The sequence below is a fragment of the Seriola aureovittata genome, chromosome 21, assembly GCF_021018895.1.
Source record: "Seriola aureovittata isolate HTS-2021-v1 ecotype China chromosome 21, ASM2101889v1, whole genome shotgun sequence".
Taxonomy (NCBI): Eukaryota; Metazoa; Chordata; class Actinopteri; order Carangiformes; family Carangidae; genus Seriola; species Seriola aureovittata.
Genome location: NC_079384.1, coordinates 19,103,347 through 19,126,499, shown reverse-complemented (window position 1 = coordinate 19,126,499; position 23,153 = coordinate 19,103,347). Strand labels below are relative to the sequence as shown.

The following is a 23,153-nucleotide window of genomic DNA, read 5'->3' as shown; positions in this document are numbered from 1 at the left end:
GTTGCTATACATATAAATGTACAGCATCATTTTCTGCCATGACCTTAAAACTCACTTCAGTGAACAACTCTACTCTCTCAGTTTCATACTGAGATGACACAATGAATCATTTCTACCTCTCCTCTGGTTTCTTAGTCCCTGTTACTGTGTGTCGTCACGCTGCTGTTGCACATTCTCCTGTTGACCTCATTGGAAGTCAGTCTGGATAAGAGCATCAGCCAAATCTGATTAGATGGGATGATTCGATTTTAATGAAGCTTTGATGGTGCTCACGGGAAACTGAGCTGCCGCAGCAGCAAAGAAAACACAGATGAGACAAATTGTGAGCACTGGATCTGATACGTTTAGAGTCTGAAATGTAAATGTGATCATCTTAAACTATTCCTCATACAGCACCTGCTTGTGCTTCAGTGAACAGTGCAGTGGGAAGAGAGGTACTGTAGGAAACACTTGTCTAGTGAAGATGTGACTTTAGGCTCAAGGAACATGTGTTGGGCTATTTTTCACTGTATTCCGACTTTTCTTTTTTTGTCTCAACAGAATCAGCAGATTAATCGATCATGAGCAGATAAGACAGACAGACAAGTAGATATTAACCGCGGCCATAGTCTGCTTATTCCTGTGCTGTACCTGTACGAGTGCAGCGATGGCGCTCAGCGGGCCGGTGCTGGTGATGTCCTGGTGCTGAGGGTTGAGCAGGACGGTGGAGTCGCAGGGACCCTGACCTCCCTCCATCTCCATTTCCATTAGACAGTACCTGTTCCTGGCACTGTACTCCACCAGATTGATCAACAAGCCCAGACCCTGAACACCACACACACACAAACATACACACAGAGTCAAAGTTATGAATTTATCCTCTTCCCTGTCACTAATGTGCCCGTCATTTCAACTCCTGACGGTTTGTCTGAGTCACTCACCAGCACACGTATGTCGAACCTCTGCTCCTGTGGAAGATACTGAGGGACTCTGAGCACACAGTTCAGAGCTGTCACTATTAAATCCTCCTGCTCTCCTGTCTTCGTGCTGCCCCACTCTGCACACACACAGGTTAACACATGAGGACGAACTGTTATCAAGCACAGGTCAGCTGTTTGTAATAACTCAACAACCCACTCAAATGAAGCAACCTTTCAGTTTCCAGTTAAACTCTGCTACAAACATGTTTATGGGGAAAATTCAGCTGCAGTAAAGTATGAGTTATCTTCTTCTAGTGTGTGTATGTGTGTGCGTGCTAACCATTGTCGTGCGTCAGGTTGAGCAGGACTCCTATGATGGCTCTCATACAGTTCTCTACTGCTTTCCCCACCACAGCTCCGTCTGAGTTCACCTCCCTGCTGTAACGCTGGATCATCTCCTCACACCTCCTCAATGCCCTGAGGGGGAGGGGAGAGAGTTGGAAAAGGGAGGACAGTTAAAAACAACTTTCTGTATTAAACATGTTTCCGGCCTGTCTGGCTCAAAGAGATGCACACAGACAACATGAAAAACAAGATGGAGGATCCAACTTTTTTCACTTTTATTCATCGTAGCATTCCTGTGGATTCACCGTTTTATCAGAAGAGAAGGAAAACTAATTTTAGTCTCTCCTTCATCATCAACACAAACTGAATTCACATCCAGACGTCATCTGGATCTGGATCTCCTTAACTACTCCATCATAAAACAGAGCAGCATTCACAGACAGATGTGTTCACGAGCTAACACGCACACAAGCACACACTCTGTCACACACACACACACACACATACACACAGAGGCCGGCTGCAGCAGCAGAAGGGCCAAAGCAGGTCAGCAGCCTGATGTAAATAACTAGATTAAATTTAATGACAGCGGTGACTGAACACAGAGCAGTAACCAGAGTCTGAAGAACAGGACAGACTGAGGATGATGAAGGAAATAAAAGAAGAAAAAAGGGAGAAGAGGAGACAGTGTCAGTAGAAAAACGAAATGTGGCTACGGAGGGCAACAGTAAGACAGGATGTGATGAAAGACAGGGAGAGGGATAGAAGAGTCCATAAAGCAACAGTATTAGTTTACTTTCTGTTCTTCACGTTGAAGTTCATGAGCCAAACTTCCACTGCAGCTAAAACAGGATTAACAGATGCAACTACAAAAAGAAAGTAAAAGATATTATTGTGTCTAAAAAGAAGAAACTCTGGTTCCTGCCAAGACCCAGAAGAGGATGGTCAATAAGCAATAGGACTTTTTGTGTGTGTGTGAGTGTGTGTGCGTGTGCGTGTGTGTGTGTGTGTGTGCTGGGTGGTTTGGGAGTTTATTGAATTAGTCCTGCAGACAGCTGAAACAGTCAGAGAGGCAGAAGGGTGAGTTTGGGTTGAAACAATGAGGTTGGGGTGTATACTGTAACAAAGAGGAGACAACAGAGGATAGAAAGACAAAGAAACAGTGAAGTCGTGTGAAAGAGGAAGAAATGAAAAACTGGAAAAAGAGGGAAAAGAGAAGTGTATGACAGAGGAAGAAGATTTGGACTCTACACAAGCAAAGATTACATGAAAACACAGCTTCAGTGTGTGTGTGTGTGTGTGTGTGTGTGTGTGTGTGTGTGTGTGTGTGTGTTGTGTGTGTGTGTGTATAGAGTTTAGGTGGCAGGGCTCGCTCGCTCTCTGGCTCACCCTATGGTTTGGGGGGTTAATCGAGTTAAGTGAGAGGACAGCTGAATGCTCAGACTGAGGCCTGTGTCACCCACTGAAACAGCAGCTCTTTGTTGACCCATTCAGCCTTCATCCTCATCCTCATCCTCACCCCCCCCACACCCGCTGCAGACGTTCTGTAGGGGGCGAAGGTCCGGTCACACAGAGGGTGAAGGAGGAGGAGCGAGAAGGTAAATTAATTCAGCGCCAAGTTGTTGGACTGATACTGTTTTTTTAGGCCGATATATTTGAGATATCAGTTTTTAACATTTACCATGGACGTAAACACCATAAAATGTGGTTAATAAAAGATTGTGACCAAGATCAGTAAACTGGCTAGTGCTCTCTCAGTGATTCTCTCAGCGTGTGGCTGATCAAGAGCATCAATGTATAATTTCTCTCTCTCTTTATCTTTCACAGGGTCCATTAAATGACATTTAAACTTCAGTACTGTTTAATCCCGTTCCTGCTGGCAACACAAGTCCCCCAAAGCTGAGTAGCGTTCAATCCAGTCAAACCCTGGTAGAGAGGAAGGTCAGCTAACACAGGCTGACTTGTGTAACTGTGCTGGTCTGAATGATGTTTAACAACCTAATTTTCACTTGAAACACTGGAATTTTATATACATCTATAATAAAATAAATAACAAATAAAGATTATTATTAATATTATTGTTAAGGACATACATTTTAACCAGAGCAAATGAAAGCAAATGAGCTTATATGAGAGATATAATTCGCTGTTACAGATTTTTGGACTCTGCACCTGGACAGGAATGGGGTGTGTGTGTGTGTGTGTGTGTTTAAATAATACTTTAATATACAGTACATTTTTTCTTTATAATTATTCAATGATCTTGATAATAAGATGTCAAAGTAGCTCCTTTGAGCTCCACAGTGTGTGGAAAGTTATGATTTATGTGTAAGTTAATGGTAAGAATGAATTTTTTCTAAAACAGAGACAAGGCAGAAAAAAAGAGCAAAGTCAGGTCATTTCCACAGTGGACTGAGCACTCCCTCTGCTGATGCTCTGCCAGTGAAGGGGGCCAAGCTCAGGGGTCAGAGGTCACTGCTATGACTGACAGGATGTCACAACCAGGAAATTGAACAACAAAACCCTGATAATGATACACATAATAACCATCAGGCATACTGATTCAGACTGACACTCGCGCACACACACAGAAACACACACAGACACACACACAGAGGGGGTCTGTATAGTACAGTTGTTCAGCTGAGTCAATCTGAGTTTGTGAAGAATTCAATTCAACATGGATGGTCTGGATTTAAGACACTTAATGTTCAGTGTCAAGATATTTGTCAATTTTCAAAAAAAAAAAAAAAAAACAATTCAAAGTTTCCTCAGTTTTCACTTTGACAATCATCAACAGATATCCTCCAATGAAAAGGTTTCACAAGAGAAGCCAAAAGAAGAAGAAAAAGAAGGTAAAAAGATGCTGAGGAGGAAGAAGAAAGTTATGCAGACTTGGCTATAATACATTCAAATTTAAGGTCTGGAGTATCTCAGCACTGCAGTGTTGATCAGATCTACAGTCAATTGAAAAAAAATCAGTGACACTGCATCCTGTCAGGCGGGAGCCAGAGTCATTCCATGTTCCACAAGTAAGAGGTTTACTCACTTTGCAGAGGAGACGATGAGTGACGAGTCTTTATAGGCAATCAAGTAGCTCTGGTTCTCTGGGTTGTGGACTGTGACCTGTATGTACACACACACACACACACACACACACACACACACACACACACACACACACACACACACACACACACACACACACACACACACAGTTAAATATCAACTGTTTTCCACCATTTTCCACTGGGTAGTAGTGTCACTAGTCATTTTTGGCAGCAACATAAGCAAGGAATGAAAGGAATCTCCTGCTACTGTCTTATGAAGAGTTTTATTATCATGATGGTTGCTGCAGACGGTTTGAGTCCTAATCTGCAGGTTTATGTTGGTTGTGGATGGGGACAGGGGGTCCAAAACATTGTACCTGACCTAAAACAACCCTGTAACTTATCAACCTGGACCTAAATCTCAGATGGACCTCTCCATTTGAAAATAGAAGAGACAGATCTCTACACAAACAGTCCCAGAGGAAGACGGTCATAATTCTAAAAATTTAACAAGGTTTTCCACAAGGCTCATTTCACAGTTCCAACTTAAATCCCATCTGCAGATGTCTGAACCATTAGTGTTCCACTAAACTTTGATGGCCTGGACAGGTTACAGAACATATGTTATTGTGTATCCAATGTTTTTGTTGTCAAATCAATATGTTTTTGTCTTGATTGCCTGTTTGGATCCTGTTGTTCCAGTCAAATCTTTCTCTTATTTATACAGACTTGAAAACATAAAACTGGACCTGACTCAGAACTAACTTAAACTCCAAAGTCTGGACTTGGCCGTGGCCAGGGTCAGGTCTGCTTTACAGATTTCCCTAAGCCTTGTAGTCTATGCCGTACTTACACTCTCCAGCACCCGTAAACACCTCTCAGCTCCCCACAGAGACGACCCCAGCTTCTCCTTCTCATCCTCCTGGTTTAAGTTATCAACACACTCTTTCACTGAGGAGACAGAAATAAAACACAGTCACAATCCTGATGCATCATGATCAGTTATTTTGAGTCAATACAACTTCTTTATAATATGTTGAACCTTTATCTACTATATGGTCCAGTCCTCCCAGTAGCCGGAGTTCCTCTTTGAACCAGTCTCCTGCTCGCTTTGAGGTCAGGGACAGTAACGTCTCCATAGCTAAATGACCCGTCTACAGGGAGAGAGGAGGGACAAAAAGAGGCGTACAATCAGTCAAGAGTCAGCACACACCTCTACTGTCTGACGAATCACTTCACACTTTGAAACAGGTAATATCTCATGCTGTAATGTTTCACACATTCAAGTTATTTTGTGATGTATGGTGATTTTTCTGGTCCATTTCCTGTGTGTGTGGAAATTGGTTTATATTTTTCCCCTTGGTATAAAATGGTGTCTTCTCTCTCTGATTGTGAAAGACTGAAACCAATCCCTGGTATTTACTTTAGATATTCTAGATCAGAAAACATCTTCAGCTCCAGTGGAGCTCCTAGAAATATCTTGACACATGTGGGTGTCTGTGAGTCACGCCAACTGAAGAGCTGCTAAAAGAATATCATCAGTCAGAGGTTTCAGTGGAAAGGTCCAACAACAAACCAGTTTCAAAAATGATCCAGTGTGATGAATATTCACACAAAAACCAGCAGAATTAGTTTTTGATTAAAGTAGGACAACTATGAGTTTTCTGTACCGTTATGTTCTGTAGGTCCAGGTGCTTGTTGTGCACGGTGTCACAGAGCTTCCTGATCTTCTCCTTCATCTTGGCGATTTCCCTGGCGCTGAACTGAGTGGTGGAGTCTGTCACAGCCCCACCCCCCTGGTCCTGGTCCATTTCCAGCAGCCGGATCATCAGGTCCAGACAGGACCGGTCCAGATCCATGTTTAAGCGGTCTCTACTCAGAATGTACATCAGAGACGCCGTACACAGAGCCAGGTTCTGCCGAGATGAGAGAGAAAGAATTTACCATAAAATTTCACTTTGAAAATTGATTTGTCTCAAAGCAAAATGCACTTCCTCAAACTAACATACTGTATATACCCACACAAGCTTCTATTACAGAAAGAGTTTGAATTTTAACAATACTGTCACTTAATGGCAGTATATCTACTTTCCTGCTGATCCAAAATATTTTTTCTATTATGTTTCTAGTTATATTTTTCTAGTATTATACTACATACCATGGGAAAGATTTTTAAATGATGAAATGAAGACACCAAACTTGCCTCAGCTATAGGCCCATTAATCTGCCTGCAAATTGTGTTAACCTTTAAATGATTTTCTCAAACGTCATGACCCCAGACACCAAGTGTCAGGTGACCACATATAGCATAAAAATACCCTCCAACTCCCGTCATCTCCTAACAGGGTCCAAACTCTTTCCATTTTAAAAACAGTCATCATTAATTGAGATAAAATATATATAATATAATGTTGACATTACAAATGTTCTTGTTGTAATTTTCGCAGTTTCCATCAGGAGCAGAGTGAACTGCTGGTGTGCTTGATGTATCTGATCCTTACCGGGTGCTGTGGGGCGTCATTGAGTGTTTTGAAGACCTGAGCCACCTTCCCTCGGGCTCTTAGGTGCATCCTAAAGCTGGGCATGGCACAGCGTGTAGCCAGGCTGATCACACTGGAGAAACAATACAGACACACAGAAACACACGGTGTGAGCTAAGAGTGAAAGGAATGTTTTGACATTTCTGTTTTATTCAAGTATATCAGAGAGGTAAAGTAAGCTCGGACAGCAGCAGAGCACTGAGGGTGCTGTGATGGCGTGACAGCGGGTTCATACCTAAGGCATCGTGTGTTGAGAGGTTGTCCGCTCTTCAGACCAGTAGCCAGATACTCAAAGTCATCAGTGAACTCCTGGTTCTCTCCAAACTCAACCACATCGTTGAAGTGTTTTACATGTTGGACCACGGTATACAGCTGGAGAACACAGGGGCCAGGATGAATGAGTGGAACATCGCCATTAATACCTTTTTAAAATATTTTTACATCTTTAGTATGAAGTAGATGAACATTTTTTGTGTACCTCTTTGTGCTCTTTGCGGCATTTAAGTGTGGTGACATTCTCCTGGTAGGGATCTGTGGGAAAAGTGACACACTTGGTGACCTTGGGAGGAGGAGGCGGAGCCTTGAAAACACCATCATCCTTCTTAGCGTCAGAGGGCTCCTTACTGGGTCCACCAGCTGAGACTGTGGCCTGGAAAGATGGAAAGACAGTTGATATGAAACACATTTTTTTTTAAATGCATTTCTTGATATATACAGGGTTATATATGGAACCTTAATACTGTTTTGGTACGGATAAAGATAAAATGTCTGGCCAGATTCATAACTTTGATAATTTGCATCAATTTTGATTAATATGAAAGTGTGTGTGTGTGTGTGTGTGTGTGTGTGTGTGTGTGTGTATATTTACAGGAGCCATCTGTGATCGTGAGAAGAAAGGTGGAGGGGGCTCCTCTTCACTCTCCAGCGTCCAATGTCTGGCGTTGTACACTGCTTTGGTGGGAGACTGTAACATGAACAGACACAAAACTGTCTACTACTACCGTCAAAACTGCCCCATCTTTGAAACAATAAGAGGGATCTACATGGTGGTGAAATAGTAGGGATTTTGGCAGAGAAGATTGTACTGTATAAATAAAATATGATCGGACTTGTTTCCATTTTCACACTTTTATTCCACACCAGCCTCTTTTCATTTGCCATCAATATCAAAGTTAACAAATAAAGGACAAAAATCTCACACTTCAGTAATTTCACATAAACATGACAGGAATGAGAATTGCACAGATGACCAGCAGCAGAAACTGGGATGTAGATTAAAATAAGTGGTGAGGAAAAAGAGGAGAGAGAGAAAGGAGGTGAAAGAAAACAAAGAAGTATACAAAGAAGGGAAAACAGGAAAACTGGCTGGATGCACATTAAACTGGTGAGAGTCAGCCAGCACTGATCAAACAGCAGGATACACACACACTTACAACAAGCACACACACACACCCTCCCACACTACCATCCTCCCTCATCCTTTCATCCTTGGCTCAACTCCTGTCTTCTTCATATATTTTTGCCAAACCTGTGGTTTGTGGTTGCCGGGGCATTCATAATGAAAAACAAAAGAGAGAAGGAGAGAAGGAAAGGACAGAGAGAGAGAAATGAGGGAAGAAAGAGAGAGCTGGCTGTTGAGGGAGGTGGGGTGGGATTTTTTTTTGGGGGGGTGGGTTGCACACCGCAGGGTTAATAAGCTGAGACAAAAGGGGAGTTTGGAGATGAGCTTTGCTGTTCTGGAACACACCGATTTAAAACCTCCTGCAGTAATCTGAATGACACAGACGGACACCTACCCCACCCGCCCTGCCCACTTGTCACTAAGCAGCATGGGAGAGATGAGAGTGAGGGGAGAAGGTGGGCGAGTGTGGCCCGTGTTCCTGCTGTGACCCACAAAACAAAAAACAAAAAACAAAAAAAAACCCAGAAAGACACACTGTGCATTAACAGAAAACTGCCTCCTCGTTAGTCACAACAGCACAAGCTTGGGAATGGGCAGTGAATTTACTTTAATCATTTCCCATTCCATTATGGATTTTACTTATCAATAAAATTATTAATCAGCTGCTTTTAGATGCACTGCCGGTTGGAAAAAGAACAACAAATTGTGTTTTGAACCAAGGGAAGCCCATGTTATAAACTGGAGTGTGGAAAAAAAAACTAGTGTATCTGCATCAGACAGGAAAACTATGACCAGAAGACACAATACAGTTGCATTGTGGGGAGTGTAGGATTGAGTTTTTCACAGGTTGATCCATACTACAGACCAAAAATTAAGATATTTTGTCCTATGCTGCTTCACTGCTTTAATCTGTCACTTACAGTATAATATATACAGTGCCTGATTCACATCTGCAAACATTATGAACAGATGAATAATGAATAGAAAGTCTTTTTCTTCCCTTTCCTTGTGGGACTACAGAAAAATATTAATAGTACAACAGTGTAGAGAACCACAGTGGAACTCTGGAGTCAATGTTAGGGATGCAATAACTGTTTGTCCCATCAAAAAAATAAAAAAAAAATCCAAATAAACCCTACACCATCTCTTAAATATGGATGAGTCCATCTACGAGCTGTCATTATGGTAACATCTAATATGTCCCAGCATCCTCAGGGGAATAACCTAACAGCACTCCTACTTCGCCAATGCCACAGACTCACAGTTTACTGTAATTGAGGCAGAGTTTTGACGACTGCTCCGAGGGCTGGTCACTTCCAAAGGCTATTGTTTTTATAATGAACTCAACTCGGGTCTCGCTCCCAATAATGTTCACTGAAGATGGGGAGAGAGCGAGCCAGAATGTACAGTGTTAGAGAGAGCCAGAAAGTATAATAGAACAAGGAGGGAGGAGGACGCAGTAGAGAGCATAATTCAAGCGGTAAAAAGTAAAGACAAGCTGGTCAAGAGGAAGCGATGGAGACAGGGAGAATACATTACTCGACAGAGAGGGAGAGAAGTTATTGTCAGAGTCAGGGCATGAAACTGGAGAACAAGAGAGTACATTAAGTACATTATTATGCTCCTATGGGCAATGTGTCTGCTAATACTCTTACTGCTGGTCTGCAATGGGCACACACAGAGGAAATTAACTTTATACTTTGGCACTTCAAAAGTTCCCTGAAGGTGCCGAGAGATAACTTCACAACAAAGTTATCTCTGCCTCTGCAAAAGTTTCAGATGACAGGAGAGCGTGAAACACAGTTCGCTTACAGGGGCGCTATTTAAGACGAGATGTTATTTAAGCTGATGTTGCTTTTTCAAAATACTTTCTGCATGTTCTTTTTTTTTTTTTTTGCTGCATTGCATTGTTTTTCTGTACCAGGTCTTACTCGTCTGAACCAGTAAAACCAGCTGAAGTTTCGTGAATATTTCTGCAACAACGACTCAACTTCCTGTTTGAAATTAACCCATACAAAAAGGACACATACACTTGTTATGGTTGTTGCTTCGGGTTAGTTGTGATTTGTTGTAGCACTTTTGGTGCATTAAAAGGGGAGGTTATAGATTACCTCCTCTCTGAGGGAATTAATTTACAAAATATACCAACACAGCTTATATTAGGTGGGTTAGAAATGTAGTTTTAGTAGAATTTGGTTAATTCTTTAGACTGATGATTATAATTACCATTCTAGATGTGAATGAGCCTGAAGCTCAATGTGATTCTATGAAAACCCTCTCAACCAAAGAGCATTTATTTGCAAAATGATTATTTTCTTTCCGATGCAAAAACCTATTATTACAGACTGCAATGCAAACACCAGAGGCAGTGGTGTGTGTTAATGACGATGTTCCAGGCAATCCTGACCCCCTCTGAAATAAAACTAATTTGAATTCTGAAATTTGTCTTGCTGATTACAACTGCACCAGCATCACTTTTTCCAACAAAGTTAAAATACTGCAAACTAAAGAGAACACATTCAACAAGCAGCTGAGAGGAAGAAAGGCCTCGCAGAGCTTGTTCTGACAAAACTGGCAAACTACAGAAATTTGACTGGGTCTAATTAACAACACTTGTACAGGAAAACAAGAGTAAAATCAAATCATCAGTTCAATCAAAGTGTTTTTCACGGCTTTAACTGCAGAAAGATTCATGTAATGCTGACAATTCATATACAGTAAACATGAGTTACTTAAGACTTCCATTTCCACTGGTCTGAATTGATTACAGTGATCTGTGTCTGCTATAGAAAGACTGAATCCATCCCCTCATCCATCCACGAATAAACCAGAGCTGAACTCTCCTGCTCTGCCCACACACACACACGCACGCACGCACGCACGCACGCACGCGCACACACACACACACACACACACACACACACACACACACACACACACACACACACGCACACGCACACGCACACGCACACGCACGCAAGCCTACTGAGTCATACTGAGTGTAAGTGGACAGTCCCATCCCCACAGGTACATGCAGTTAGGGATTACAATATTTCAGTTGAGTGCTTCACATGCATAGAATGACCCACATGTGCATTTATTTTTATCTTTTTATAAGTCAAAGTGAATTCTGATACTCATTATGCTTCAGTCAGAAGTCAAGTTTAAATTGTATGTTTTCTATCCAATTTGGCCTTTGTGTTTAGAGTAATTCATCTAAACACTAAACAGGTGATTTTACCAGGGGAGACAAAATGCTTGAACACACAAATAAGAGATCTTCTGTCGAAAGGACAGTACCATCTAAGAACCCCCACACCCCCACAAAGTTGACCACCAAAACTGTAGGAAATGCTGAGTGTTATTCATACAACTGTAAATTTAAACTTGAAAATTATATCGGACAACTGAATGACTGTCTTGTTTACTTCTCTCTAGGAATACTTGAAATGTGTCTATATCCACCTTTTCACTATCAATTATTTTGCACACTGCAAACTTGTTTTTTGAGATTGAAGTGTGTTAAAACCTGGCAACTATTACGCAATAACATTTTGGGTTTTTAATGCAAGCAAAAATGTCTAAAAACATTGAAAAATCTAACAGTATCCTGATATTTTTGTATATTTTTCTTACTGTCAACAAATCCATTAAAAAGACCAAAACCAACCATGTGTTCATCTGCATCCAAACCCAGTGGTCGCCTCTAAGATATAAACCTTCTTTTTTTTTTTTTTTTTTTTTTTTACAGCTGGCCACTGTAGTTTTCAGCAAATGTTTCTTAAACACGAGATTGTGCATTTGCTGGGGACTATTTTCAGCAGCGGACTAATCCCGATTCGGTGATCTCATAAGTATTTAGCGCAGCAAGGCGGTGTATGAGGGACTGATTCAAAATAAACAGCAGTGTGTCATTCACGAAGTGTGTTTGGCTTCGCAGTGATGTGGCTAAGCGTGACGTTGTGTCTGACCTTCTTGTGTGCACTGAAGATCCTCCGTAAGGTGTCTGGGTTCTTCTCAGCTGCTTTTCCCAGAGGTGGCCTCCTTGGGGCCCTGGCCACCACCCTGAAGTCTTCCTCTGAGAAGTCCAGGACATCTGTAGACAAAACACACAGACACCATCAGTGAGACTTTAAAACCAAAACATGCTCTGTTCATTACATCCTGAATGAGACAGAAGTGACCTGAAATGACAGTGACTGAGTCTTTATTAAGTTCTGCTGTGTGGTCAGGGTTTTCAGTGCTTCTCCTGTGGCCTCAGTCAGACCAGATAAACACCACACTCTGACACTTCACAGTGATTGGCTGCTGAGGATGAGCTCAGACGAGAGGAGGACGACACAGGGTTTGTTAGTGTTGTTAGGGCATCATGTCCTCAGAGTGTGTGGGAGGATGGGTTCATGGTGTGTGCTGGTATGGGGGTAGAAGCAAAGTACTGCATCTTAGTGCTGGTGTGGGGCCTTCGTGTTTACATGTACATATAAACATTACACAAAGAAAATAACATCTAGTCTTATCTGAAGATAGAAATGCAGACATACTAGTAGCCCTGTTCTACAAAACTCTGGACCCTGTCAGACGTGGGTTGAGCATTGGAGTAAATGGCTCGTCTTTCAACATCTGCAAATAACTACAATTATTAAACTCAATTATTCAATTTAGATCTGTAATCACCTTCTGCTGGCTGAAAAGAGACATTACATTTTTGAGTGGCAGTCTAATCAATGATGACAGTTTGTCACCCAAAAATGAAATGAGCTGCATAAAAAAAAATTAAAGTGAGTCTCTTGAAGTTTGACATGACACAGATCATTTCTTTCAACTCCCTCACCTGATCTTGTTAAACTACAAGACTAAGTCAAAACCTAATACATGGCTGGGCCACACTGTATTTGCATCCTGCCTAGTATCAGCTGGTTTCAGCTCTTTATCCGTTTGTTTCTCTCCTCCTCCCTGTGCTCACATATACAGTATTATAGTATATACAGCTGAATTCCCTATAAGCTGTTCTTATTTCCACGTTTTTCTGTTTCTGTTGGCAGACAACGGAACGAGTATGAAGTAGTGACTGAAACGCGGCCCATTAAGACTACATGTTAACCAGCAGTCACTTCCAAGCTGCTGCTGATGCTAAAATCCTGATTTTGTAACCAGGACTCAGCTACTGTGCTGTCAGAAGTGAGAGGTGTGCCTGCAGAGGGAAAGCCCGAACTCGTGGGGCAATACTGGCGACTGTCTTCAACAGAAAGCAGCTAAGGTTTATCCCAAAAAGTTGCTAGACTTAGATTAGAAACATTGGCTCATCTAGTGACAATTGTGCTAAATTGGCAACAGTGTTTGTTTGTGCCATGTCATTTCAAAAGAGCAACAACCACTTGTCCAGCCGACCAATGGTGTAACCTCATCACTCAGTCAGTCCCCGACATTCCGCTGGTGTGGTCCAGCCAAAATATACACTTCTCCCGGGGTTGAACAGTGATGTAACAGAGTAACGGCTCTTTTCACTCACAAACATCATTGAGAGAGAACAGACGTCAGATTGTAGCATACTATCCAGACAACAGCTGAAGTGCATTTATAACCCTTGACGAATTACATTAATTAGCTACAGCTGATATAATCAATGTCATTTGAACTAATGAAAGAGACAGTCTGTACTGGCTCTTTGCTTATAAAAAAAGAGGGAGGAGATAAAGGTTTGATATGAGAATAGTAAGTGTCAGAAGGGAGCAAATACAGGTATTCTGCATAATGGAAACCAGGTCCAAAGTAGAACTGGTTATCTAAACCCTACTCTAATTTGTCTACTTGTTACTCTACTGGTTGTCTACTAGTTGTGTTACTCTTGGCTGAGGTTCAGTGTGTGTTGTGCTCTTCACTTTGAATTGACAGAATCCTCCACCACTGACCAGAAAACTAATTACATGGTAACATGAACTCCTCAGGAACTAAAATAATTTCAGTTAATGTCAGTCCTTATCATTAAATTGACAACGCCATGAGCAGCTAAACACAAACTCTGAGCTTCTTCTGCCTCCAGACTGAGCAAAGTAAATGAGCAACTGTGATGCTGAGAGGTTTGAAAAGCATTTTCTTTCAAAGAGATTATTAAATACGATTTCATTACAGATAAATTTATACTGCTGTCATTAAGACAGAGTGAAATGCATGCTGAAGCGGATCTGAATGAAAAAATGTGATCTTATTCATAAGTAACCAAAGACTCCCTGAAGCCTGCTCCCTGTTTCTTTAGGCTACTACAGGAAGAGAGTGCGAGTGTGTTCTAACCTTCTCGTATCCTGCTCTCCTGCCTCTCAGAGTTCTTCTTGTTCTCCCTAGCTGCCGGTCTTTCACGACTCTCCAGCCTCTCGAAGGGATCCGGCGGGTCATAGGCTGGTGTTTCTTCTATGGTAACCACTGGGGTTGCCTTGGTGACGGCAGCTTTCTTGGCCCTCCTCCTCTCTTTAGAGCTGTCGTCGTCAGAACCATCACTGTCGCTCATGTCGTCAAAGCCAAAGTATTTAATTTTGTAACTGGATCGGCTGTCTGTGTTGTCAGAGCTGTTCTCCTCCTGATGGGTATCTGTGTCTTCAAAACCAAACAGCTCCAGCTTACTGTCCTTCTTTGACTTGGTCTGGGTCTGCCTGAACCTGCGGAGAGGACACGTATACAATCAAAACATTGTTTACATGCTGTAGTCAGGAAAAAGGCAAAGTCAGAACTTTTTATGATTTTCAAAAATGAATAAGAATCAGCTCAAAAAACGAGGCAGTCAAGTAACATCCTGGAGGCTTTCCATTTCTTGGTTTCCAACTTCAGGCTCAAACTTTGTCGAAAATTAGCGGACATGAAAGAGCAACCTACCAAATTTTTATTAACTCTATGCTGTTTAGGAAACAAGTTAATGAAAGCAAACTTATTTAATTTAGAATTTTGTTTCAGAAAAAAATCCTGTGGCCGTAAGGAATGATTTTTCATTGGCAGAAAAGTAAAAGTAAACAGTAAATACATAAAATGGGTGAAATGAAAACAGTGTATCTGTGTGCCAAAAAATGACTTTATAGGCAACCTTTTCATGCCACTTGCTTCACTGACTTTTCCCTCTCCATCCAGTTTCTCTGTTAATCTAGTTGGACAGAAGTTTTGAAATCAGACAGGAAGCAATGGTAAATCTTTTGAATTCTTAAAATTGCCAGGTACCCTCTTTTATTATCCCTTAAGTGGCTTTAAGGGAGTTACAATCATGTGATTCCAAACCATGTGACACTAGCATATAATGTATTTTCCAGCCATATTATGTTTTCCACTGAGTGAAATAATCAAACCCAAGACAGCTTTTTATGGCTGCACCATTCCAAATGGAAATATTCCAGATGTTTTGTGCATAATTGTGATGATGCAGTTCCAAAACATTCAGCCTGACATTTTTTATCTTTGGAAACTCCAGTAGAGGTGTAGTGTGATGTTCTGTTGGTTTATGAACCTACTCAACAACAAAAAAAATATTAAACAAATTAATTACAAATAACAGACAAGTTATTCATCAGTTGTGAAAATAATCTCACTGCCAGGTCCATTTAGCAGCACATTTGTCTATGTTGCAGTCTTTAAATTCATTTTTCCCCTCATCAATCTACACTCTATACACCCCATAATGACAAAGCCAAAAAAGAGAACTTTGGTGATGGTAAGAGAGGTCACCAAGAACCCGATGGTCAGTCTGGCTGAACAGCACTCCACCAATCTGGTCTTTATGGCAGAGTGGCCAGACAGAAACTCTCCTCAGTGAAGGTTTGCAATAAAGCACCTCAAGGACTCTCACCATTCATCACCTGCTCAACACCGTCACAACAGTGAAACATGGTGGTGGCAGCATCAGACTGTGTGGGTGTTTTTCAGTGACAGGGACAAAGGACCCTGGTCAGGGTTGAGGGGAAAGATAAATGTAGCAACGTACAGACATATTCTTAATGAAGAAAATGCAGAAAATCTCCAAGTCCAGGTGTGTAAAACTAAGGACTGAGTAAAAGGTTTGAATATTTATGCAATATTTCAGTTTTTCCTTTTTACTAAATGTAATAAAATGTTAAACTTCTCTTTTTTTCTTTGTCACTATGTGGTATTGAGTGTAGACTGATGAGGGAAAAAAATTTAGGATTTTAGCATGAGACTGCAACATAAACATACTTTGACCTTCAACTTTGATCAGGTACATCGTTTAGCATTTAGCAAGACTGTGCAGGAGTAAGAAGTCTTCTACCTCTGTTAGAGTTACGCTGCTATCACATTCAAGTGTGCAGAGATGTTTTTTTCAGTTATTCGACAACATTTAACAAAAACTCCCCAAAGCATTTGAGAAAAGTAGCAGTTCTACTTGTTCATGTTGTCCTACCTCGTGTTTTGCTGCTCCGTCTTCTTCCGCTGCCATCCCGCCTCTCCCAGCTCTGTTGTGCTGCCAGACCCGGCACTACTGCTACCACTAGAGGGTGCTGCATCACTGCTAAACTCCTCCACCACTCGGTCCTGGATTGTGACATTACACATTGACACAGACGAGGGGTGCAGCACTGTGTAGTCCCTCGTCCTGCCCCGTCCCCCTCCACTACCTGTTGTCTTATTACTGCTGTCAGATGAGGGTTTGGGAAGATCTGCACCAAAAACTGTGCTGGCAAAGCCACTGGAGTCCTGCGCTTTGCCAGAGCCCTGTTTGTTAGGCCTCCTGTACGTCCGACAGTTAGAGTTTCTAACAAGTGATGAGGAAGAGGATGTCTGGGAGTAGTCTGATGTCTCGACAAGGAAGTCCGAGTCGCCACCGAGGTCCTCACTCTCGCTGGGGCTCTGGAGCCGTGGGGGAGAGGGCGGCTTCTGATGCCGGGTCTGCCCCAGGTCAAAGTTGCCAGTGGTGACACCTGCTGTAGCCCAGGAGAGTGTGGGGGCGGGGTTACGAGGTTCCTGGCTGGGTGAGGGCGGACGGAGACCCATGATAGCATCCCAGGAGTCGTAGGTGGACTCTGCCTTGGACCCTGTCTTCAGGGTGGTTGTCTGCGCCAGGGGCTTCTTGTCGCTCTCAGAAGCATTTTGGTACCATGAGTAGCTGTGCTGGTTCTCCAGTAATGACAAGGAACTCTGCTGGGACTTTCCTGCGGAAAAGGAAGAGAAAACTGATTCAGAATCAATACTAACAACTACCTTAAACTAATGGCGTTGATTTTTATGAAGTTAATTTAAATATTAATTGTTTATTTAGCTCCAGCTATAGTATTACAGGTATTTTAATGTCAACTAGGACTGCAGCTAATTTTATTTATAAATCGAGGCATCTGTTGATAATTCTTTTGATTAACTGATAAACTGTTTGGTCTATAAAATGTCAGAGTAAAGGGGAGAAACCATCACAAGCCAACAGCCCAAAACTCAAAGACATTCAATTAATAATGACAAAAATGGCGGAAACCAGCAAATCCTCATATTTCAGAAGCAGGAACCACAGAATATTTGATCAATCTACCAATCAATTAACTGATATATTATTTCACCACTAATGTCAACACTCTGTATTCTCTGGACCTGACGTTTAAAATCATTAAGATAGTGATGCGTCGCAACCGGCAAAAATGCTATCTACTACATCAGTGAAACAACACTGTGCCCACAATTTGGCTTCTGGTTAACATCATCATCTGCTCAGCAGAAAGGTGGTGAACATAATGACTGCACCATTTCAAAATGCAACTTTACAACTGAAAACAGGTCACACACACACACACACACCTGGAACTTCTAACTGCCAACTCATTTGCAGGTTGACGTATTTCTTGAAGAAAATCAAAAGCGTCTGGACGTACTTGCCAAGTCAACATGGAGATTCTGGTTATTAGCACCCCCTGGTCGTTTCTGCCTTCACAGATTACTAACAGGTAACAATACTGAACTCTTAACTCTGAGCAAAGAAAGGAAATTGCTTCACAGTGTAACATCAAAGAATATCTCTATCTGTTCTGTAAAGGAGCTGTGGTTTGTTTTGGGTTTTTTTTTTTTAAGGCTGTGTTGTTGGAGCGCAAGTGCGAGCAAAACTAAAAAAGTGGGCCATTTCGCTTCTTCTCTCTCTTCTGACCTTATTTGAGAAAAAGAAAAACTTGCAAACAATAAAACATCAGCTGCTCCAGAGCATCAGCCACAGCAAAAGAAAGGGGGACTGGCCTTTATGCCGAATGCTCTGACCATGTAACTGTAGGTGAATGGATACGGCGCAATACTCATACAAGACCATAGAGTGCCTTGACCCTCCATGTTGTAACCTTCCTTTGAAAAGTGTTATCCTGAATACACTCCAAAACAGCCACAGACACACACACAGAATTTACCCCAGCCCAAAGCTGGAAGTACAATTTGGGCTCAACTCTGCCCCATTGACTCCAGTGTCAACCCCCCCAACAACTACAAACCTCTCAGCAACAGAGGTTAAAGGCAGACCTTCTGAGCATCTTGTTAATTGAATTTTCATTGCACATGTAAACATCACATCCTGTTTACAGAATTTCATAAGATTATTTGAGGAACCAAAATCTTGGGTCATGATGACACAACAATTGTGCCAATTAATGATGATTAATGATTTATTCATTGCAGATGGACCAGCCTGGATAACACTCAGACACACAGAGGTGACATGAAAATCTGCCACACTGCTCATGATAACAAGAGAAGATTCATACAAGTGAGAAAATGATCACAACATGGTGATTTGTTAATCCAATCCAATGTGAACTATTTAAAAAAAAAAATCAATAATAAACCTTGGTTTCAATTTTCCTATTAAAGGGCAAATAAAAATACCAGAGTCTGAGGGGTGACACTTCAGCAACCTGCAACTATTTTGCCAGCCTTAGTGATCACACTGTACAGTTCCTACATGACTGAGTATAATATGTGAATCTGATAAAGTGAATTGAAAGTTAGGTGTGTCACCATAGTTTGAACTTCAACAGAATTGTTTGTAAGCATGGTTCAAGAAAACTCAGTTTTTCAAAATAAAGCTGTAAGTTGCACCTATCACATTTATGAGTAGTAAAATAATTTTGATTTTTCTGCTTTAAAAACATAAATGACAACAGACTGGTGTATAAACAGTCGGAAACAATTTAATGATTAAGTATTTTCTTATACTGAACATGAGAAGGAAAAAAAAAAATATAGGAATAAAAATGGCTCCTTTCAAACAGCAGCAGCCCTGATGCAGGCTGACATATCATTAACTACAACTGCTGGCTTCTGTTTATTTTGTGTTACTCCATGTTCCTTTCACTCACAACATTGTGCATTAGGAAATGACAACAGTGTTTGAAAGGATGGCAGTGAGGTGGTTTTCTTTGCAGCTGGCGCATGAAGAGCAAACAAGCAATGTACTGCATCAGAAAGGAATCAGGCTTTAGCCAATCAATCGAAAATGACTGGATTGGCCTCCGTCCCAATCCTCTGGATTTGCTCAGGGCATTCATTAATGCAGAACATGGTATCAGTTTGATCAGTGTGATCGAATTAACTCAGAACATCATTTACAATTTTAGATTTTGGAACACAAATTCAGATTTACCAGAAAACAACTCATCTTAATATTGTCTGGCACAGGAGTTGTACATTGAATATCCACAAGTGACAAGGATTCAATGTAAAATGACTTTTATCTGAAGCCTGTAAGATAAACTCATTGCTCAATTAAGTCTCAATAAAAATCTAAAATCCAACCTCTACAGTTTGCGGACTTAAAGTTCAGTGGAACAGATTTTTAATTTTATTTTCTGTTGTATCCGAGCAAAATAAACACATCTCATAACCTTCTTGAATACAAATATCACTCAGTCAGCTCTACAGGCAGATTTACTCAAGTGTTATTTGGTCAAGGATTCTGTCATATGTACTGAGTCAACATCACCAGTCTTAGTAAGCAGATAACAAGGCTGTTGATGGCAGTGTTGCAGCTGAACTTCGGTGTCGTACTGACTTCCCTTCAACATGGCTTAATGTCCAAACACAGTGGAAACGTTGCTCTGAGCCGAAGTGCTCACTGAGATACAGCTTGTTGTTGGGAGTCAGTTGGAGTGCCTCGCGTCTCTGGCAGGTGGCCAGCAGCGGCCACAGAAAGCTGAGGACAAGTCAAGCTGAAAGTGACGACACTGACAGTGACCGGCTGTGAGAGGATGAACAACAAAACTGATTTCTCCGATGCTGTTCTGTCAAATATGAAATCACTGAGATGTAAAATTGAAGTCCCTGACAAAAACCACTGATGGAAACCGCAAGCATTCACACAAAGACAAATGCAAAGTCCACAGGAGTATTCAGTTTTACAGAGGTCACCGAGTTTTTACACTTTGTCATCTGAAGACCCAGAATTTGTTTGGCGTCTGTGAGCCATCAGATTCCATCACAAACTGGAACGCTTCACCCCCTCATAGGATTTTTGTATTGTGCCAAAAGTAATGTGTGTGGTTACCATGCTCCTCAGGATGCTGCTAGACTGAACCATCGTATCTGCCCATCTATGTTTGTTTTCATTCCATTTGAATCAAAATCAGAACTCATGGCGCACTCCTCCTGGCCAGATGTGTCTCCATTTTGACACTAAAAAATTCAGAGAAGCTAAACTTTCTATAGCTGATGGAAGCCTTCAGTCAGAGAGCACCACAGTTGGCTTCTGTTTAGTCAACAGCTTCAAGGAGACATTTTTACAATCGCCAATATATCAAAAACATTCAAAAACAAACAGCAAGATTTAGAACATCAAATTCCTGCCCATTCATGGACAACCTTGTGACCGCACTGTAGAATATTATTACAAACAGGAGATCTGGAGTTTTAATGTGAAATGACAATGGCTATCATAATGACTTCACTTAGTCATTCACTGTTCTTTTTTCTATCAATCTAAAGTGAATATCTTTGAGTTTTTAGACTAAACAATTAATTAAAATAAGGTAATCAATAGATTGATCAATACAATTCTTTAATTACAAATGCAGTCGTACTCCAAATCTAACCAAACTTAAAGGTTTCAAACTCCATACATTACCTATGTTAGTGCTGCTGCTGTTGAAGAACCGAGCTGTGTCCTCCACCACCCTGGGTTGGTTCCTGTCACCGGCCAGCCATGACGCACCTCGGGCGGATGCAAAAGTGTGGGATGCTCCCTGGAGGCTGGACCTGCTCCCTGTGTCCAGAGAAACACCCGGCCTTTCTGCCTGGGGAGGCTCTGCTGATGCTGGCTTGGCAGGCGATGACTTACTGCCACTCCGAGACGACACCGGCTTTGATTCCTCATCACTGTCGAACCCAAACGGATCCTCCAAGCCATCTCCAGATGGACGGGGCCTCTTGTACACCCCCAGGACAGAGTCGTTCTTGGGAGCACCGGTGCGCTTGGAGCCCACCTTGGCCTTGTAGGTGGTGTCACCCCATTTGGTACTAAGGGTCCCTCTTTTAGTGGACAGAACCTCATCAAACTTGGACGTGCCCTCTCCTCCCTTGCGACTGTAGGTTTTACCAAATCTGGATGTCATTGTTGCATCTGGGTCATATTCTCTGAGACAAGAAGAGGGAGCAGAAAGAAAGGTACATCATTTAGGAGCTGATAAGAATATATTTCTTCCTCATGAATGTGATTCTTCAACTTAACCCATTTTACAGTTTTAACAATAGATTTTGTTTGTATTTAAGTTTAGAAACTGAACAGCAGTAGCCAGTGTCAGTGATGTTTAATGATCAGATGATAAATACTTGCAGTATCATGGACTTAAATGTTAATCCACAAAATGACGGCCTCTTTATGTTTTTTTTCGCTACAAACATGCAAATCCGTTTAGTTTATATCATTGTGTCATTGTTAATTACTTTCCAATCCTGTTTGTATAGAACATGCGTAGCTAGGTGTGAATATTACTAGCTAACAGCTTGAGTACTTCTCAGCCAGCTGGTTTGACAAAACAAGGCTAATATTAGCTTGGCAGCGAGCTAATGGTGCTAAGTGACTGCTATCAGCAATGGTAGGATGCTAGCAGACAAATTAATGCAAACAACAAAACACACTGGTGGAGGTGAAACAACTCAGACAGTGCATCCGTGTAATTACGTGGCGAGATGTGTATTAAGTAAATATATAACACATTTTTCTAAGTTACTATTATCGTTAGCTCGAGTTTTAGCCGTTAGCATTAGCAAAAAGCTCAACAGAAGAGACAGGAGCCGTCACCTCAACAAACTGCTAGCTTGAAGCTAGCAGCTAACAATAACTATAAACTCATATCGTGTCGTGCCACAACCAAAAAATCCAAACGTAGACCGGCTTTTACAGCTAAACGAACACAGGCTATTATCTGTATTTCTACTTACTTGGTGAGCTAAAGGGCCAATCCGCACAAAACACACTCCAGACCCGAAACGGCCGTTAAACTCGCACAGGACCGGGCCTGCTTCCCTGATTCAAGCTGCTCCTCACAGTATAAACAAGGCCGAACAGACGCAGTTAACGGCAAATTGGCGGATTTGAAACACAACAGAGAGGGCCTCAAATCCGGACTATTGAGAAAATATATGATTTATAACCCAATCTAATGAAATCGGCTCGTGTTTTCAAGCTAAATCGCACTCGATTGTCTCCTCCGGGTTGCGACGAAGGGTTCCATTGGACTCCCCTGCTGCGTCAAGTTAACCGGAGATAGCCGAACGTTACCGGAAATGGGTAATCTATCCTTAAAAATAAAAGCAGAAATTGAACATACGTAAAGAACATTTTCGCTAGGCCTAGTTGTCATGGAAGTATTTATATATATGAGGAGATTTGCTAAGGAATGTGGACACGTGGATTTAATACAGACTCATGTATGTACATATTACTCGATGTCACGTATGTACATTGTTTTGC

At 41.6% G+C, this 23,153-nt stretch overlaps 1 protein-coding gene across 1 annotated transcript in view; it reads right to left on the bottom strand.

Annotated features, from left to right (window-relative positions):
- Window positions 1-22,923, bottom strand: part of waplb (WAPL cohesin release factor b) — a 29,239-nt gene extending 6,316 nt beyond the window's left edge. The window contains exons 1-16 of the mRNA XM_056366082.1: window positions 22,622-22,923; window positions 21,306-21,814; window positions 16,629-17,376; window positions 14,525-14,886; window positions 12,208-12,332; window positions 7,703-7,798; window positions 7,313-7,483; window positions 7,070-7,206; window positions 6,796-6,907; window positions 5,965-6,210; window positions 5,337-5,448; window positions 5,148-5,245; window positions 4,294-4,370; window positions 1,240-1,376; window positions 921-1,036; window positions 631-804 (exon numbers count right to left, since the gene is read on the bottom strand). Of these exons, the coding sequence (XP_056222057.1) occupies window positions 631-804; window positions 921-1,036; window positions 1,240-1,376; window positions 4,294-4,370; window positions 5,148-5,245; window positions 5,337-5,448; window positions 5,965-6,210; window positions 6,796-6,907; window positions 7,070-7,206; window positions 7,313-7,483; window positions 7,703-7,798; window positions 12,208-12,332; window positions 14,525-14,886; window positions 16,629-17,376; window positions 21,306-21,792 (3,198 nt within the window). The 5' untranslated portion in view covers window positions 21,793-21,814; window positions 22,622-22,923. The remainder of the gene's footprint in view (window positions 1-630; window positions 805-920; window positions 1,037-1,239; window positions 1,377-4,293; window positions 4,371-5,147; window positions 5,246-5,336; window positions 5,449-5,964; window positions 6,211-6,795; window positions 6,908-7,069; window positions 7,207-7,312; window positions 7,484-7,702; window positions 7,799-12,207; window positions 12,333-14,524; window positions 14,887-16,628; window positions 17,377-21,305; window positions 21,815-22,621) is intronic.
- Between the last annotated feature and the right edge of the window lie 230 nt (window positions 22,924-23,153).